At 42.4% G+C, this 19,227-nt stretch overlaps 3 protein-coding genes across 8 annotated transcripts in view; 1 reads left to right on the top strand and 2 right to left on the bottom strand.

Moving 5' to 3' along the window:
- The window catches only part of LOC127007140 (G patch domain-containing protein 3-like), an 82,995-nt gene extending 75,751 nt beyond the window's left edge, over nt 1-7,244 (bottom strand). Inside the window, exons 1-2 of one of the 4 annotated variants that reach the window (XM_050877811.1) lie at nt 7,223-7,244; nt 4,588-4,902 (exon numbers count right to left, since the gene is read on the bottom strand). In XM_050877811.1, coding sequence (XP_050733768.1) covers nt 4,588-4,762 — 175 coding nt within the window. In that variant the 5' untranslated portion in view covers nt 4,763-4,902; nt 7,223-7,244. Of the gene's footprint in view, nt 1-3,966; nt 4,099-4,587; nt 4,903-6,016; nt 6,466-7,222 lie in introns of those variants that run through there. The other 3 variants (XM_050877809.1, XM_050877810.1, XM_050877812.1) reach the window with 3 other exon arrangements.
- LOC127007142 (uncharacterized) overlaps nt 1-19,227 on the bottom strand; it is a 95,642-nt gene that overhangs the window by 28,849 nt on the left and 47,566 nt on the right. The window lies entirely within an intron of this gene.
- LOC127007200 (probable serine/threonine-protein kinase DDB_G0268876) overlaps nt 8,321-19,227 on the top strand; it is a 44,105-nt gene continuing 33,198 nt past the window's right edge. Inside the window, 11 exon segments of the mRNA XM_050877914.1 lie at nt 8,321-8,655; nt 9,757-9,846; nt 10,539-10,677; nt 12,025-12,142; nt 12,968-13,110; nt 13,844-14,027; nt 14,958-15,088; nt 16,823-16,858; nt 17,118-17,473; nt 18,568-18,831; nt 19,019-19,205. Of these exon segments, the coding sequence (XP_050733871.1) occupies nt 8,581-8,655; nt 9,757-9,846; nt 10,539-10,677; nt 12,025-12,142; nt 12,968-13,110; nt 13,844-14,027; nt 14,958-15,088; nt 16,823-16,858; nt 17,118-17,473; nt 18,568-18,831; nt 19,019-19,205 (1,723 nt within the window). The 5' untranslated portion in view covers nt 8,321-8,580.

Below are 19,227 nucleotides of genomic sequence, written 5' to 3'. Positions count from 1 at the left end.
AAGAGAGAGATTAGTCAAGACAAATGCACTTAAGAAATTCAGACTGCCTTCACACTGAATCCATATTAAGTTATTTGTGAAGAAAGGATCTTAGACTGTAGCTCATCATGTTACTTTGATGCCAGCAACTTGTTTCATATTCATAAATTGTAAGTTTTAGGAACCTAGCCTATATATAGAAAAATGCCTGAATCACTGCTTGTTCAGCTAAAAAAAGATACACAGCCAAATAACAGAGCAAACACACACACACACACACACACCTTCTTCATAGTACACAGACATGTCCACGTCCCACTCATCTGTCGTCTGTTCATCAAAGTCGCCTTCCAGTGCCCGCCAGTACTGTTCGTCAGTGTAGAAGACGAGACCCGAGCTTCCCTTGTCCCACGTCACCTGAGAACGATGGAGAGGAAAGGTGAGTGTGAGGAATCCAAAAGTTATTTCTATGGGTAAATGTGCAGAATGAATGTCAGTTTTATAGGTGAGTGTGTGGATAGTGGAATGAATGTTAGTTTTGAGTATGTGGAATGAATGTTAGTTTTATGGGGGAGTATGTGGAATGAATGTTGGTTTTATGAGTATGTGGAATGAATGTTAGTTTTATGGGCAAGTATGTGGAATGAATGTTGGTTTTATGAGTGAGTATGTGGAATGAATGTTAGTTTTATGGGCAAGTATGTGGAATGAATGTTGGTTTTATGAGTGAGTATGTGGAATGAATGTTAGTTTTATGGGCAAGTATGTGGAATGAATGTTGGTTTTATGAGTGAGTATGTGGAATGAATGTTAGTTTTATGGGCAAGTATGTGGAATGAATGTTGGTTTTATAGATGAGTATGTGAAATGAATGTTAGTTTTATGGGGGAGTATGAGGAATAAATGTTAGTTTTATGGGTGAATGTGTGGCATGAATGTTTGTGTTACAGGTGAGTGACTATTATTAGTTTTATATATGAATTGATAGATGAATGAAGAGAGGGGGGGGGGATGAGTAAATGGCAAGAATGAAGAATGAATAAACTGCTTGACTCATTAGATATTATCAGGTGGAATGGATGAATAAATCAGTGTTTGAAAATTGATGGCTAGATGCTTGAGTGATAAAAGAAGAACATGATGATATGATAATGATTCAATGATTGACTCCTCCCACCCACCCCAAATGACAGATGCCTGAGTGAGTGAGAAGATGCTGGATAGGTGATAAAGTGAATGGAATGGTGAGCTTATTAATGAATGATATGCAGGATGGAACAATGATAAATATAAAAACATAGACATCTTTGAATTGATCCTGCACATGTTTAGATTTAGAGTGTGTGTGTGTGTGTGTGTGTGTGTGTGTGTGTGTGTGTGTGTGTATTTCTCACCCCAAGCTCCTTCTCAAAGCTGCTGCCCTTGATGTGTCTTGTGAAGTGACGCCTCATGGAAGGGTTTTATAACGCCCCACTCCTCTACCTCTGGCCCCGGCCCTGTGTGAAGAGGGTGGGAAGGAGGTGAAGGACGGAAAGGAAGTGAAGGGATGGGAAGGAGGTTAAGAGGATGTCATGGAAGTGGGGAGAGGTGCCTACATTAAATAAGATCGAAAAGGAAAAGAGGATGAAGCTTGAAAAAATAACAGAAATTAAAGCAGTGAAGGAGGTGGAGGAACAGCAAGAGTAATTGAAGAGGAGGGTCGACGGTACAGAAGATTGAAAAGAAAGGAGGAAAAGATGGGAATAATAGCAGGAAGGAAACATAAGAAAATCCAGGTTATCATCTTTAGAATTATACTTAGCACCTGATATAACAGTAAACTTATGCATAATTAATTTGAAGCATGAATCATACATGTTTTGTTTTTTACAACAAAGGAGATGGCTCAAGGCAACAAAAAGTGTAGAAAAAATGCCTGCCACTCACCACCCCACAACAGACAAAAGTAAAGAGTGGCCAAAGAGAGGCTCAATTTTAGGTGGAAAACACTTGTAATCAACGAATATGCATTTATATTGTCCACATACTTAACTCAATTAATATTTAAGACCCTTTATACTTTACTGAACATGAAAATTTAGACAGATCTGCAGCAGTGAACTCAATGGTCCCTTTTTATCTTTGTCCTTATTTCTTTACATGTTATTGTTTCATTCCCGTTCTACCTGTTTAAATTCTACACAAATTCATCTTCTCTCTCTTTTCTGCCATAATGCTTCTCCTTTTGTCTTTCTCTTTGCTCCAATCCCTCTACCTCTGCCTCCTCTCTCTAACTCCATCCTCGGGCCTTCAGCTGGCATCCCTTTCCCTGCTCCTCTCTCCTCCTCCATTTCTTCCTCTCCTCCTCAAAGTCTGCTGAGCTGTGATGAGGTGGCCCAAGCAGTGAAGGCGAGTGTCTTCCCCTTGGGTCTGTGTGTCCTCTTCACTGGCTGACACAGAAGTTCCATAGTTAAGGGAACCTGCTAAACCTCCCTTCATGCGCTGTGCATCAAGACATTCATTGATGTATTTCTTTTACAGGATATGAGGCAGCTCAAAGCCCCCCAAAAAAGAAAGGAGAAAGACCCATAATTGGAAGGGAGATTCAGTGACTGATTAACTGGTTGATAAACTGAGAGATTAGTTCACTGAGTTATGAATTTAGTTGAGAGGGAAGATTCAGAACAAAGTTAGATGTGAATGAATCAACTAGAAAAAATCTGTTTATTAATTTAATCAACCTTTGACGCACCATGACGACGTGATTCAAGGCCAAACGAATCTGCCTACATCTAAGCTTCTTGACCCAAATAGCATCAAAACACTTTTAAAAATTCACCAAAAATAAAGTATCTTTCAAAATCGTACAATTTTTTCTGCATCAAAGATCCAAGGCAGACCTATAAAATAAATCAATCCAACTCTCCCTCGTGCTATTGTATTTGAAGTGATAATTGCCTGTGCTGTTGCTCTCAGCAGGCAGCCCAGAGCACGGATTGTCGCCCTTTAAATTGTGTCCGAGCTCTGGTAAGCCTGATTACAGTTGTCAGATGAAATTGGTGAAATTTATTCTACTTCCAATGTAAAGTGATCATGCCGTAATACAATATTTTGTTTTATATTCGTGGGACCAGTAACTGTTACTATTAGAAAATATGGCTCACAAATTATCAAGTGAAGAGATTTTGAGACCCATTTGTACAGAGCATGATGATTCTCATGAAAGTGAAGGTGGTGATGGAAAAAGTGAAAAAAAATGCAGCAGAGAGTGTTAGGAAGAGAGGCTTAGTGGTAATTATTATGATTATTATTGCGTCTGGCGAAGTTCTCCCAGACAGCAAAGAGGTGCGCTAATAGTCATGTTTGTTATTATCAAAATTCTATGCCAGACAAAATTGACTTCTATTTTGACAGCCATGACCTGCCTGTTGTGTTTTGTTTGCTGCCCTTCAACTGTTGCTTCTACTGGAGAGAACAGAATAGACAGAAAATATAGTTTTCCTCCATTTTCTAAAGAACTACTGGTCGTATGAAAATTCATAAAATCATAAAAAGTCAACTCTGGAAGTTTCAAGCTACGAGATGGTGAACGTAAGCATTTCTTATTTATCTTTAATCAATGTTTTTTTCGGAGTCAGTAAACTTTGCTATTTATTTACATTTCTTGATTTTTTTTTCATAACGCAGAATAATCTCTTTCAAAACCAACGATATAAAATAATGACAAGAAAAAAGAATACTTGTGTGTGAACTTGATAACATGAAAAAATTTTGCCGCACATTCAGGCCATTACAAGAGGCCCCTTAGGGAGCCCCTGACGGATGTCGCAGTGGAAAGAGAAACTTGTTAAACTTTTGGTGTGTGAAAGGGTTATTGTTAACTTTTTATTTTACTTTATCTCTGATGCAGAAAAGTACAAATTTGCATCTAAAAGTCTAGGAAACAGGTACAGAAGGAAATTTATAATGAATGCAAAAGATAAATGAACAACAGACCACTTCACATACCTGCCTTTTGGATTCCCCAGGCGAAGCTTTTTTATCAGGCTCCCTGGCAGCTGGCAGCTGCGTATCAACTCCTGAAAGTGGCGAGTTGTGGTGCCCACATTCCCTTGGGGCATCATTGGGGGAGGCTGGAACTCAAAAGGTCCAGAGGTGGCCTGGCTCCAGACTGAGGGCGCTCAGCTCCTGCCGGGTCTTGTAGTCATCATTTGTGGCTGTGAAAACAATGGGATAAAGCTGATTTTTGTGGGGCAAAAGCAGATGTATACATTAAATTTTCATGAATTTAAGTTAACAGGTTTTTATTTGTTCTGAATTTTTAATTGACATTGGGTCTACGTTGACGCACAGTAGAGTAAAATGACATCTTTTTACCCTAATGAACATTGGGGTGTATTTCGCAATCAGGGATCATTGAAGTAAACAGACAATTTATGTTCAATAGGATAATATTGGGGTTCATTGGGCTAAAAAGACACCTCACATTCATTGGGGTATAAAAATGATTTGCATTCATTGGGATGTCATTATGTGTACATTGGGGTAAAAAAACATGCTGCAAAACACCTAAATAGGAAAAAAATTAAAAACTCCATATCAATCATCCACCTTCTGCTGCAAACTCACCGTCACGCCGGCTCAGGCCCGAGAAGTCCACCCTCAGCAGGTAGCAGCGCTCGGGCAGGATTTCTCCGTGCTGTGTCACCCAGTGCTTGTGGTTGTACTTCTTATAAAAGGCTTCCTGGTGTTCATCCTTTATGTCCAGCACACAGCAAGCCCTTTTTGGTGCCTCCTTTTCCATCAGGCGACAGAGAGCTACTTCTTCACTTTGTTTGCCATCTTTCTTTTTCTTTTCTTTGTCTGCCCAGGGGCGTAACTCATGGGGTGGACTGGGGGGACATGTCCCCCTCAAAGTTTGAGTTAGGGGGGACACAGCATACTCTGTCCCCCCAAAAATAATAAATATTATGGTTAGTAAATATCACACTCTTACAAAGAGAGCAAAGAAAATTGAATTATTACCCCTTAAAAACAGTGTCCTGAAGTTTTCTTTGAAACTCTGAAGAATATTTATATAAGTTTGGAAGAACATATAGGTATATCATAAAGTATTGATATTTATTCATTATTTTTTTTAATTATTAATTTATTTATGAAAATGAAAGATTAATTTATTTCTGTACATTTTTTTCTTTCTTGAGTGCTGAACATTTCATTGTTTACATTTACACATGAAGACAAGTCACAAGTCACCGCAGCAAGTAACAGTAGCAACTAGCAGGTACTAGTTAACCTAACGTAACCTAAACTCCCTATCTCCCCTATATTTTTTTTCTTTCTTTTTTTTACAAAACTCGCCTATGGCATAATTACTGTAAATTAGAAAAACAATAGGAAAATGGAAAAAAATAATAAAAAATAATAATTACAAAAAGAGCGAGGGAGTAACATTGACTGGCTAACCTAACGAGGCTAACCTGACTTGAACCTAACCTAAACTGACCTGACCAGGGGCATTTCTAGGGTTCAAAAACATTCGGGGCTAAGAGAAAACATCAGGGGCTGAAGTTTACAGTGAGCGAAAAAAAATATGTAGGGGGGGGGGCGGGACCTGTTTGCGTTCACCACCATGCACCTACGATAAACACATACAGCTACACTCCCAGATTGCACAGTAAATAACAAAATGCTCAAACCAATGGGGAAGGGGCAAAATCCTACCTCCCTTGTATTATATTTCTTTGAACAGATATGGCAGAAAAGTTCCAAGGGATTAAGGTGCTTTGTTTAATTTATAAGAAAATTATTGTTTTAAATATATATATATATATATATATATATATATATATATATATATATATATATATATATATATATATATATATATATATATATATATATATATATATATATACTATACAGATGCTTAATGTTAATCCACCCATATTATTTAGTTTACCACCAAAGGCTAACTGTATGCCTCACAGACCCAACTTTTTGTAATCAGTTACGCCACTGTCTGCCTCATCTTGTCCCTCTTTGGCTTCATCCTTACCTTCAACACACCCCGATTTTCCCCTTTCTCCTTCAGTTGAGTCTTGATTTTCTACTTTTTCTATCAAAGTCTTGTAAGTGTTGTGTTGTGGCCATTTAGTGTAGCGTCTGATTCGTTGTTTCTTTTCACTAATGAGGGACGTCAGACCAGCCAGGCCTGAGTTTACCCAGTGAGAGCCGGAATCATCACTTGCACCTTCTGATTTTGGTCCACTATTAATTCCACTACCCTCTTTGACAGTCTTAGGGTCATCACGTATGGAATCTCCGACAGTCTTAGGGTCATCAGTTATGGAATCTTCGACAGTCTTAGGGTCATCAGTTATGGAATCTCCGACAGTCTTAGGGTCATCAGTTATGGAATCTCCGACAGTCTTAGGGTCATCAGTTATGGAATCTCCGACAGTCTTAGGGTCATCAGTTATGGAATCTCCGACAGTCTTAAGGTCATCAGTTATGGAATCTCCGACAGTCTTAGGGTCAGCTTCACCAGGTATGGAATCTCCGACAGTCTTAGGGACATCAGGTTCATCAGGTCCAAAATCTCTGACAGTCGTGGGTTCATTAGGGTCAGGTTCACCAGGTTTGGAATCATTGCTGTCTCTTATTTGACTACTTTCCGAGGTGTCTTCATTATTGCTGTGGCTCGCATTAGTTTTATCATCCCTCCCAGAGTCATGTTGAGCCTGGGATGACCGATTAAGTATGTAGACCAGTTGAGTTTGAGGTCTGTGGCGGAAGTGGAAGCAATTAAACGCCTCCTTCTCCGTGAATTCCGAGAAGAAATCCCTCAAATCGGTCGAGCGGAACCTCCTTGGGATGTTGGTGACGATGAGGTGCATTGCTAAACCATTTAACACATTTTTTTTCTATACTGATAACGTAAACAAAAACGTTCCCTGAATAGTGTGCCGTCGGTTGGAGAGAATTTCCCGCAACCTTCTCCTCTTCTTTTGACCTGTTTTCATGTTTCTTTTGTTTTGTGTGTCTTTATCTCCCCTGTGTTTTACTACAGAGCTTCTTCCTCTGTTTTTCCCTTCCTTGCTCTCCTCCCACTCCTCTCTTTTAATAATTTGTGTTCCTGCTACACCTAATTTTTGCCTGTGTATTCTAAAATAGTCACATTCTATCATAAATTGTTCTAGGGTTTCTTTTTCTTAATTTTATGTTTTACAACGCCTGTGCTCTCCCTTTTTCATCCATATACCTCCTAAGTTCCACTTCCCACGTATTCCTCGAAGGTGCGTCCCGTTGAAAAGATTTACCCGCAACCATCGAGAGCCAGCCATTCCGATCTCCCTCCGAGGAGTACTTAAGCCTCCAAGACGTTGGGCTGGGCTGGTACCGCTAAACTCTGTACCGTTGATAGCGGTACTGAAGAGCCAGAAGCTGGGGCGCGCAGGCCGCAGAGTGGCGAGCCCATGCTGCACTATCCACCGTCCACCGACACAGGCAATCTCGGCGGGCCTCCAGGGATGAAGTATTCATATTCGGTATTCGAATACCGTATTTGAGTATATTCGTATTCCTATTTAAATAATTATTGATAGAAATCAATGTCTTCTCATTCATATTCGAATACAAGAGAAAAGTAGCCTATTCGTATTCTGCGAATAATCTGACGAATACTTCAAAATTCAATATCAGAAATAATAGCCGATGTTCCTTACAACTCCAGCCTCCTTCGATGACATGTAATCGTTCTGTATAATATAAGTTCGCAGACTGTGTCAGTGCGGCGTCTGTTGTCTGTATGGGGTGGGGAAACCGAGTATTTTCTGCAAACCGTGCAATTCGGTTTTGATTACTCTTCACAGCCGAATAAACCGAATACTGATCGAATGATTACTTTGTTCAGGCGACAACTAGGCGGGCAGCAGATCGTACAGGTCTTATCACTAGGGGGCTAGAGGGGGGAGTGGACGTCAAATATATATATATATATATATATATATATATATATATATATATATATATATATATATATATATATATATATATATATATATATATATATGGGGCGTCTCCTGGACGCCGATCCTGCTCATTGGATTGTTTCTGTACGAGATAACCTTGAATGAAGGAGGCAAGTTGATCGATTTTGCCGTGAGAGGCTTCGGATGGATAGGGCGGTGGGCGAAGCGACGCTCCCTGGACGTATGCTCCCCGTTAGTTAGTTACTCTCGGTATCCATCTCCGCCTGGCAGGTCGTCAGCCTGGCGGTACAAGCCTCCTGGCGAGGCGGTGCTCGTTCCGCAAAGGCCCTGTTTTTTTCTCTCTCTCAAGATTGGAGGGCACAAACATCCGTCTAAAGAGCGCAACTCCAGACTCGGGTTGCGCTCTCTGATCGGCTGGCGCAAGCACTTTACGGTATCGGTACTGAGACTTTCGGTGCCAAGACCAGCATTACCGTTAAGCAGGTACCGCTAGCATCGGTACCAGTACCGGTACCAAGAGGGGCGGGCGAAGAAGAAGAGGAGGACGCGGAGCAGCTGAACGGAGGCTCGGCGAGGATAAGAAATTGTCACGAGAATGTTGTGAGGATAGGATGCCGTGAGGACGAGGATGCACCTGTCTGCCATGGAGAGCCCCATCGAGAACTGCCAGGAAATAGATGCTGATGAAGTTCACCTGCTGGAGGTACACCTGGCTGGCTCTGTCAACCATTTCTTTCCTAAGTCCTCGTCTGTATTATGTCTGACTCGTCTCCGTCACTCTCCGCCTCCTCAAGCCCCAGAAGCTATTAATTGGCCTCACACGTCAGGGAAAAAAGAAGTGTGGGTGCTTCAGGTCCTGAGTCACCTGCAGCAGCACCTGTCCCAGCCCCTCGTTACCGTTCTTCCCGTCCTTATCGCCTCACCTCACCCTCGAGTATCCTTCCACGCTGAGGCACAAGTCTACTCACCTCACATCACCTGCAGCAGTGTTTAATTCTTGCCTTGTATAGATTGTTAATGTTGCTTACTTGGCAGATATTTTGTTTACATGGTAGTTATTTGTTTACATGGTAGTCATGTTGATATTCCTGAAGTACACTGTCTCGCTGCAAAGGACACTTTTATGATGCACTCTGCTGTTTGAAGTTCTTTATGCTCACATAACGCTCTGTTGTATTGCTTTCCGTTGCCTAACACTCACTCATGATATCTTTATTTCTTAAAATATGGTCTAAAGGGGATACGTTGAGGAGTTTATTTCTGTTTATAACATTTTGGCAGCTGGCACAGGTCAAGTAAGGTTAGGTTAGCTTTAGTTGAGTTAGGTCAGGCTCCTCTGTAGCGCAGTAGTTGACATGCCTAGCTACAAGGCCGGTCAATAAATGGGTACCTGGGGAAGGTAAACTGGTAATCCAATGTCACACTGGCCCTGTGCCCCAGGGTAATTGTTTTTAATCACCTTAGTGTTGAAGGTTAATGTGAAGGAGATGAGTACCGCAGCAATAGCATATGTCCCCAAAATTACCTTTTATCTTTTTGGTTAATAATTAGTTTTGAGTCATGAGTTTTGCCTCAAACTATCAAAAACTATCAACTGTAAAACTATCAAAATACACCCAGTTCAAGTTGGCATACCAGGTCACCACCAAACTTGGTGCTATATATTTTCCTTGCCACTTCCCTTGCTACATTACAGTCTAAGGTTTAGATAGTAAGACATAATAGAGGGTCATGCCCCTGAATGTTGATATACTAACTAACGTGTACTCGTTCCCTTGTTTAATTTGTAACCTCACCATTCCAGAGCATCGGTAAGGGCTCATTTGGGGTGGTGTACAAGGCGCTATGGCGGGGGTTGATGGTGGCAGTGAAGAAAGTGGAAACAGAGTCAGAGGTGAGAAATAATGGCAGCATCGTTTACTGGCACACACTATTTCATTTACTGTACAGACTTGGCTAAACGTCTCCCTGTAAAATTGTTCTTTGAGGTGATGAGCAGTGTGTGAAAATTAATTCATTCTCTTGAAGAGTTATGTGATGTATTGTCATTTGTAAGTTATTTCATGTTTATATGTTCCTAAGCTGGTGGACTAAATTTGGGGAAGTATAATTCAAATGATAAAGATTATAATATTGCATTTTAATAATAAAGATGGTCAGATATACCTATAGATTAGCATATTATTGTGTATATCTTTAATTAGAATATTATTTACCTTCAGATTAGTAATTTTTATGTATCACAGTCACCATCAAGGTAGAAAGTTGTTAGCATCATAAAAAATTTCCTCACTTAAGATCATTATATTGTTTGTATCATTGGTAAGAAATGTTTTACTTGCAGGTTACTTAGTTTTATGCATTATAGTCATCCACACGGTAGAGTTCTAAGCATCATAGGTGGACAAGACTTTCCCAACAGCATATACAAAATTTATTATAGTCACCATCAATGTAGAAAGTTATAAGCATCATAAGTTAACAAGACTCCTGACCCACAATTTATACAAGTTTATGTCTTATAGGTTAATCAATCTCCTCATCTGTAATTGTTCTTCGTGGGCTAATGAATCTCCCCACCCACAGGTTAATGAGTTTTACAATGAGGTGCAGCAGCTGGCACGTGTACAGCATGAGAACATTATCCACCTGTACGGGGCCTGCACATCCGGTATCTGCAAGTGCCTGGTTATTGAGTATGCCGATGGAGGCTCCCTGTACCACCGTGAGTATCTTTAACAGTGGTAGTGAATATATAACCATAAAAGTTAATTAATTGACCTCTCTTTTGACCTCTTGCGCTGTTTGATTTTGTTGGAGCAGCACCTAGTAGGCTTTTTTGTTTTTGTTTTTTCTTTTATTGCCCTTGAGCTGTCTCCCTTTCTGTAAAAAAATAAATAAATAAATACTGGGGGCATACGCTATAGCTGTGCATAGCCTCGGTGCTCATCTCCGTCGTATTGGCCCGGGTCTGTGGTGCTCAAAGTAAAAGTGTGTCAGATTGTAAAGTAATTTTTACATTTGTACAGTTCAGATTTAATGATTGCCCTTCACGTCACATTAGTCTGTTAAGTTGAGAGTAAAAGGTATGTATTATAATGAATCTGTATGCATGTAATAATTTCATGTATATATTTACATTCGTCTTTTTATTCTAAGGTGGACTCCTCAGAATTCCTAATAGAGTAACCCTTTTTTCATAACATACTGATTCAATCCCTTCCTGTCTCCACTCACCTTCCCTCTCCAAATTAAGAGAGAAAGCCTGCCCTTCCATATTTTAACCCATCTGCTGCGATTGGAACGAATTTGGCTTTCACTAGTAGCCTGATAACATATACTCCCATGTCTTTCTCTGCCTCTGTGGTGGATAGTGGAGTGTTTCCCATGTGGTATTAGTATGCTGGATATCCCCTCCCAAGGTGCATGACTACATTTTTCTTCAATGAATTGTAGCAGCCACTTTTTGATGCATTCCTCTAGCTTGGTGATGTCTTCTTGTAGGAAATCTGCAGTCAACAGGTTAAGGGGTCACCCTCTCACACCCACAAATTTGACCTTTTGTATCCTCACTCTCACTGACCTGTCACCCTGCCTCATTGGAATTAGAATTGCAATGGTCTTTTATTGTTATTATTATTCTCATTATCGAGATCCATGTAAGGGCATCAAGGGAAAATAAACTGTGATATAGTCCGGCATTATAGGACACTCGCTTCTCACATCAACTATTGCTAAAGGTCAATGGAGGGATCTAATGAGTGTTTCTTTAGGCTCATGCTACTGAGGAAGGGTCAAACTACCACCAATGTCATAAAACTACTGGAAATGCCCTCAACTCATATGAAAGCCTTGTCAAATATGTGAGTTTCGGCGACGAAATGTTTTAAAATATGACCCTAAGACCCAAACAGAGCCCCGTCAGACATGGATATGAAAAATAAGAGAGACAGTGACAGTAAAGTAAGGAGAATTAAAAAGGGGGAGTGGGACAAAAACAATACCTAATGAGTTAACAGGTGGGTGTTGACTTTTGCTGTTTCATCATCACTCTCACCATCATATGTTTCAGTGCTTCACAACTCCCCAAACACCAAGTACAACCTGGCGCACGGTATTTCCTGGCTGTTCCAGTGTGCCAAGGCTGTCGCTTACCTACACTCCATACAGCCCCGGCCCCTCTTACACAGGTGGGTGGGAAGGAGAGGCAGTACAGACATGTCTACCTTGTGATGTTTTCCTGCTTTTCATTTAGCTTTTACTCGTTCAAGATAGGAGAACCAGGACACTCTTGGAACTAGATTTGAATTGTCTTGCATTTTTTGTTCCTTTGTCAGAACTTAAATTATATTGTCTTGCCTTTTTATCCCCTTTGTCAGATTTATGTAAACCCTATCTTGAAAAGTTGTATATATGCTTCCTCAGGTTAAACAATATGTAGGTTATGATATTACAGTTTAATTATAAGAATGGAAAAATAATAGCTCAAAAAGGACTTATTATAGTTCACATGCTCTGGGCCAAGCTATATATACACAATTTTCAGGCCTCCACTGCACTTTCAAATGTACAAAGCTCACTCTGTCCATCAAGCTACCATAATAGAAGATTGTGGCTTCATCTAATTCTCCAGGGGTGTGCCACCTTTCACCACCCCTTCAACCAACATTGACCTTTTATGTCGAACAGCTAAATATATTCCCATTACTTCCCATGTCTACATCTTTGCTCTTGCTTTTCACACATCCTTCCTTAGTCTCTCCACCACACGAGGGTACACAAGGATATGTTTTACTACTAAATTCCCTGCACTACTTCCTCAGTCTCTTCCAACACACCCTTCCTTAACGTCTCTGCCACACAAGGATCTGTCTTACTTAAATACCTACCCTCCTTAAATTCCCCAGCTAAAAAATCTTACCTAAATACCTACCTTACTTAAATTCCTTGTGTTTCCTATGTCTACATCCTTGATCTCTCCCTTAATTCTCGCTTCCTCGGCCTCTCCACCCCAGGGACCTCAAGCCACCCAACCTTCTGCTAACCAAGGGCGCCAAGGTGCTGAAGGTCTGTGACTTCGGTACGGCCTGTGAGCTCAGCACCTTCATGTCTGACAACAGGGGTTCGGCCGCCTGGATGGCCCCGGAGGTGTTTGAGGGTACGTTTGTGTTCGTGTGTTTGTGGGTGACTGTGTTCATGTGTTTGTGGGTGACTGTGTTCATGTGGGAGTAAGTATATGTGTGTACTCAGTTTGTGTTGTTTAATTGTTCATTAGTGTATGTACTTATCCAGTCTGCATTTGCATGTATTTACTTAGTTGTGATATATGGGTATTGAGCTACACTCATGGGGTCCCATCTCCAAACCTCAGTTAATCAAGTGTAACTTTAAATTCATGAATAGTTTTTTTTTTTCCAGTGATAAAGTCAATCACTGGAGAGGGCAGAGTATTTGCCATCAGATGAGGGTGCCATGTGGGGTATTCTTTATTCAGTAAGGGAAATATTAAGGTTTGCTCCTTTCCCTCTCTTATTACCTGTCTTTTCTTCTTCTTTTTCTTCTTGTTTTTTTCGTTAGGTATCTTGTTCTTGTTTTCTTCTTCTTTGTTTTCTTCGTTTTCTTCTTCATTTATCATCCTTATTTTCTCTAATTGGTTCGGACATTTGTATTGCCTGTATCTTAGGTGAGTGATGAGGTGGAATAGAGGTTCACTAAACCTTCTTCCCCTTTACTCCGATATATGTTGCTCCTTGTAACTTGTACATTCATCATACACTTTATCCTATTTTCCCACCTGTCCACATATACTGTTTACCTTCTTCACATTTCCCCCAGATGCCCCCCACTAGTCTTTCAACACATCCTATTTGCACCCCTCTGCCTTTCCACAGGGAAGATTTACACTGAGAAGTGTGATGTGTACAGCTGGGGCATCATCCTGTGGGAGGTGGTGACACGACGCGTCCCGTTTGAGGACCTGGGGCTGGCGGTGCGCATCATGTGGGCCGTCCATCAGAGGGTGCGTCCGCCACTCATCACGGGCTGCCCCAAGCTGCTGGAGAACCTCATGAAGCGGTGAGCAGGTGGGATGGTGTGTGGAAAAGAAGGAGGGAGGGAGGGAAGGAAGAAGGGAGGTTTATGCTAATGGAAAGTTGAGTTATTGCATTGCAGGTTTTCTTTTAATTATTTATTTTTTCTTACCTTTTGCCTGTCTCCATTGCTATAATGAAAAATAGTGATGATGAAGGAGTAATAGTGAGAGCTGAGATGTCAGGGATGCTGGTGAAGGGAGGGGGAAGGTGGCTTAAAATGAAGAGAGGGATGGAGAAGTGTAGGAAAGAAGGTGTTGTGTTGGATGGTAATGGACCAAAACTGGATTCTACCAATTAATCAACAAGGACATATGCTGGGAGGCCACATTATCTTGTTAACCCTTTTGACACCATCTGTCCAGGGTCCATGCAGCCCACCTTCCTACTCCAAGTATTTTATGGCACGATTCATTAACTTGGTCAAGCCACTATGAGCTGCATTGACTTCTAGGTAGTGTGTCACATGCTGAAATAGCTGCCATCTGCTGTTCAGATAGCACTGACCTGAGAGAAAGGCTTAAGATAAGGCTGATAGGTAATTCTATGAATATCTCCCTTATCCTTTTATCCCCACTGAGAACTATGATGATCTGCTTTAGTTCTTCAAGCAGTACAGACAAGTAACCCTCGTTACTTAAATGTTAATATTGTATGTTGTCAAGGTCAGAATCGTAAGGAGGCTTGATTGTACCCAGAGACTTAGCACCCTCTGCTCCTGACTTGGTCTGACCACTGCCATGTCCCATTGCTAGGTGACAATATTGAATAGCTATTCAAATATGCTGTATGACTATAACCTATGAATTCATTTTCCTTTGTTGCCACTACCAAAAATATTTCCCCATTTTACTACATCCAGCTCCTTCCTCCCTTCATCTCCTTCACCTCACATTGTCATCCCACCCCTCCGCAGGTGCTGGGACCACAACCAAGACAGGCGACCACGCATGGAGGAGGTGGTGGAGAAGATGTGTCTGGTGTCACGCTTCCTCAAAGGGGCAGATGAACCCATTTCCAACCCTCCCTCAGATGACTCCATCACTGGTAAACAATCTCTTTGGAGAAAAATTAACCCCTAAAGGGCGGGTGATAGGTTTTTCCGGTTGCCAAATAAAGAGCAGGTGACAGGTTTTTCCGGTTGCCAGATCAAGGGCGGGTGACAGGCTTTCCTGATTTGCCATTTTCCACCCTAATTTTGAATGTCTGGGGATTTATTGGTCAGCGTAACTCCTAGGCTGCCACACAACTCCTCTGTGCCATTCTCATTGTTTCCGTGACTAACAATGGTAGGAGGAAAGTTATTTTGGATTTGGATTGGAGTTATTTGGATCTTGATTATCCACAGCCAAAGACCTCGACTCCTCATAAGCCTCCTTTTGCTCCCAAAAGAGCTCTCAATGTGAGCACGATTGGAAGAGAGCTGAAAGTGACTTTTAAAGCTTCAAAAGCTGTGTTAGTGTTGAAGACAATGATGGCAGAAGCATTGAAGTCCAGCCTCTTGTCTTATCAGGAAGGCTGAGCTCTGTTATTGTGCAACCTCGCTTTGGTGGCCATCCTGTAGGTCAATTTCATTACAGGGATGGTGGAAGTGATATTGAGGCTCCTGAAGATGCATGCTACCACCCTTCAGGGTTATCAAGTTCAGAATTATTAGGTTAATGAAGGGGCTTTGCAGCAGGGTTGAGTGAAGCCACATGCACAAGATACACTGCTGAGTGCTAAGTTCCCCTGTGTTGTGAGTTCTTCTTGGAGTACCACACTTGAAATAGATATTGAGAAGTAAAAAAATAAGACTGTATGTAAAATAATGTGGCATGATGTAAGTGGAATGTGTGTGTAGGGAGTGGGGGAGGAGGAGGGCCACTAGCTACACCGCACCACCCAAAACTTATGTTGCGTTCCAATCACAGGCCTGCTGCAAGGTAAAAGTTACTGCACTTCATCATGTCACCATGGAAACACCACTTGACACAGAGACTTTGTGTTTGTGGCAGATTGAAGAGGAAGGATGGCTAAAGAGAACACTCATAAATTTTAAAGCTATTAGCTTAGGCAGAGCCATGAAATTGATAATGGAAGGTGAGTAATTTTCAGGAAAATGTCAAAAGATTGCTGTATGGGGAGAACCGATTTCACTTTACATCCTCGCCCTTTAGGGAATAATATCAATATGCCTGACTTAATAGTTTATTTGTGGTGTATACTGACAGTGGTCAGGACAGGATGTGTTACTAACCAAGCAGTTTGAGTTATAGGGTTAAACAAAATCAATGTAACCAAAGGCTGTGAAAGTTTTTTTCAATTATACCTTCCCTTTTGATTCTGTTGTGCTTAGCCAGGTAGATGTGTTACATTAGTCTGTGTCATTATTTGTGAGGTGGGTTACTACACCATGCAATGTAGCTATGTATAGTGTTACTATAGTCTGACAAATGTGAAGTCAGTATGGGTGGGGCCCGAACCTCTTCACAGCACTGCCGCATCACCCCCATTACATCATTTTCTCCCTCATAGGTCATCTGCGTATTATTTGAAACTATGTATCATACATTCTGTATACATTAAATAAGATTTGGCAGTGCTATGGCCAGGAACTCCCTGAGCGGGCCCCGCCCAAACTGACTTCAAAGCCGAGTCAGACTCTATTGTTGTAGTTTTATGTTGATGCCTAGATCCAACTGCAAGTCTTTGGGGCATGTGTGTGTGTTTGTGTGTGGGGTGCCACTAATGTGTTTTGTCTCCCTTCCTGCCTTCCTCTACTCCACCTTCACTGTCAAGGTGGTGTAGCAGGCCACCACCGACCTTTCAAAAAAGGTGTGTGTGTTTACCTTTGTGTGTTTTGACATAGTCATAGTAACCCTGTGCATAACCATGATAACAGTAGCACTATTGATAAAAAGATCCAGTCTGTAATACAACTGTTAACATTTTATTCACTAACAGGTAGATCTGTTCACAAATTTTTAGTTCATTAGTAAAATTAGTATATGATTTTTTTCACTCCATGCTTCCACAACTACATACAAGTATTCCTTTGAACCATTGAGCAACACTTCCCTTTTCATACCCTCAGACTCATATCGGTCAGCGTGTGTTGGCGGGTCCAGTGCAGGCCACACCAGCCGCGATGTGAGTGAGCTGTCCTGCAGCACCGGCGACCTGCCCCACCCCCCACAGCCCTCCTCTGGCTCCTCCTCCACCACCAGCACCCACAACCACCTCAGCCCCCACCCTTAGCCCAACCCCAACCAACACACCCACCCTAATCCAAAACCTCAACCCCATTGGAACCTCTACCTCCCCCACCCCCCCCACCACTCACACCACCCACAGCCCCACCACCACCACCCGCTCCACTACCAACAACACCACCTCCACCAACACCACCACCACAACAATAATGCTGGTTTCCATCCACCACATGATGAGGTCAGTTTTTCCTTACATGCCTCCTCTTTCAGTAGTTAGATGAGGAGTTTTTTGATATATTCCATTCGCTAAAGACTTTTCTGTAGCTGTAGTGATGGCAAGAGAAAGACGAGTCCATATTTGCTAGCCAGAGTGTTTAAATGCTTACGAGTGGAGGGAATCTTTCTTGTAATAGCAAGTTCACAGTGTTTGCGAGAGAGAGTGGAAGGGACTGAGTGAATACTGGAATTAAGACAAAATGAACAGACAAGAGCAAGTGATGACTCCTCTGGGCCAACAAACAGGTGGTGTCAGAACATGAAAGACCAGGTAATGGCATTTGTAGGATCAGAACTGCACAGTTGACATGAAGGACAAATGTGTGGTGATGAGTGCCTGTAATGTGAACAGAGAGGGTCAGAATAGTGTCAACAGAAGGTTTAATATGGTGCTATGAGAAAGGAAATGTATAGGGTAAATTAAAGGTGGGTCATTGCAACATTCTGAGGTGGTTCAGTCACATCAGAGAATGGGACATGAATGAGGAGACAGAATACAGTGTTCACCCTTGTGTTATTTACCATAATGCCAATCTAACTATTTATTGTCAGTTCCATGTATAACAACACCTGCCAATGACCTCTCTCTCTTATTTCTTCTTGGTCTTCTTGTTCTTGTTCTTTTTCTTTTGCTTTTGTGGGGGGCTTCGTGGTGCAGTGGTTAGCACACTCGGCTCACAACCGAGAGAGCCCGGGTTCGATTCCCGGGCAAAGTGGAAAAATTTTGGCGGCTTTTCCGATACCCTACAACCCTGTCCACCCAGCGGTGAATGGGTACCAGGTATTAATCGGTGGTTGTGTCCCATCTCCTGGGATCTGTTCCCTTCTATAATTCCTTCCCCTTCTGTCTCTCTCCGGCACATGACCACAGATGTTGCGCCGACTAAACAAAACTTTCTTGCTTTTGCTTCCCTTTATTTCATGCGTATATTATTATTTTTAACTAAAATTTAACATCTGAAAAACCTATTACTTTTAAAACTACTTGAAATGGCATAGAAAATCATTACTCCTACTAACAACAACAATGGTAACCCTTCTCCCCTTCCCTCCCAGGACTCCCTGTGGCTAAGCTCTGGCAGCGAGGGCACATACCCACCAGGGGACCCCAACAGCAGAGGCCCCTCCCCACGCCTGACCCCGGCCATCAGCCCCAATGTCTCCAGCACTGTGGTGGTCAGTGGGGGTCCGGAAGGCTCACCATGGTCCTCAGTGGGCAGCCTTGACCCTGCCGACCCCTGCCTGCAACCCCTGGCCATCAGCATCCCTGGCCCTCCCCCCCCTACACGCTCCGACATAACCCTGGTCTCCCCTTATCAATGCCCCCCTGGTCACCCATCTTCCAATTCCCTGTGTCCCCACTCCTTGGCCTCATCCTCATCCTCCCCATGCCTTTGTCCACTGACTGTAGCCACTACTCTCTCCCCAGGCCTCCATACCTCCTTGTCCACTCCTCTCCTCCCCACCATTGCCTCCCCGGCCAACCCCAAACACCCCCCCGTGCCCCCCCACCATAGCACTCAGCCCCATCCCTGGCAGCATAGGGAGTGTGAGTCCCACTGGGGTGCCTCTTCGCCGCCACCTTTCCCCGGGGGACACGATAGACCGAGGTGCCGCCCAGATAAGAAGGCGCTCGGCGGAGGTTAGCCCCCAGCCCCAACCCCCCAAAAACAGCCCTGGCCATACCCCTCTCGGTGAGTAAAAATGCCTTAGATT

This window comes from Eriocheir sinensis, chromosome 34 (genome assembly GCF_024679095.1).
Source record: "Eriocheir sinensis breed Jianghai 21 chromosome 34, ASM2467909v1, whole genome shotgun sequence".
NCBI lineage: Eukaryota > Metazoa > Arthropoda > Malacostraca > Decapoda > Varunidae > Eriocheir > Eriocheir sinensis.
Note: the sequence above shows the minus strand (reverse complement) of the source record. Positions and strands in the feature narration are given on the sequence as shown.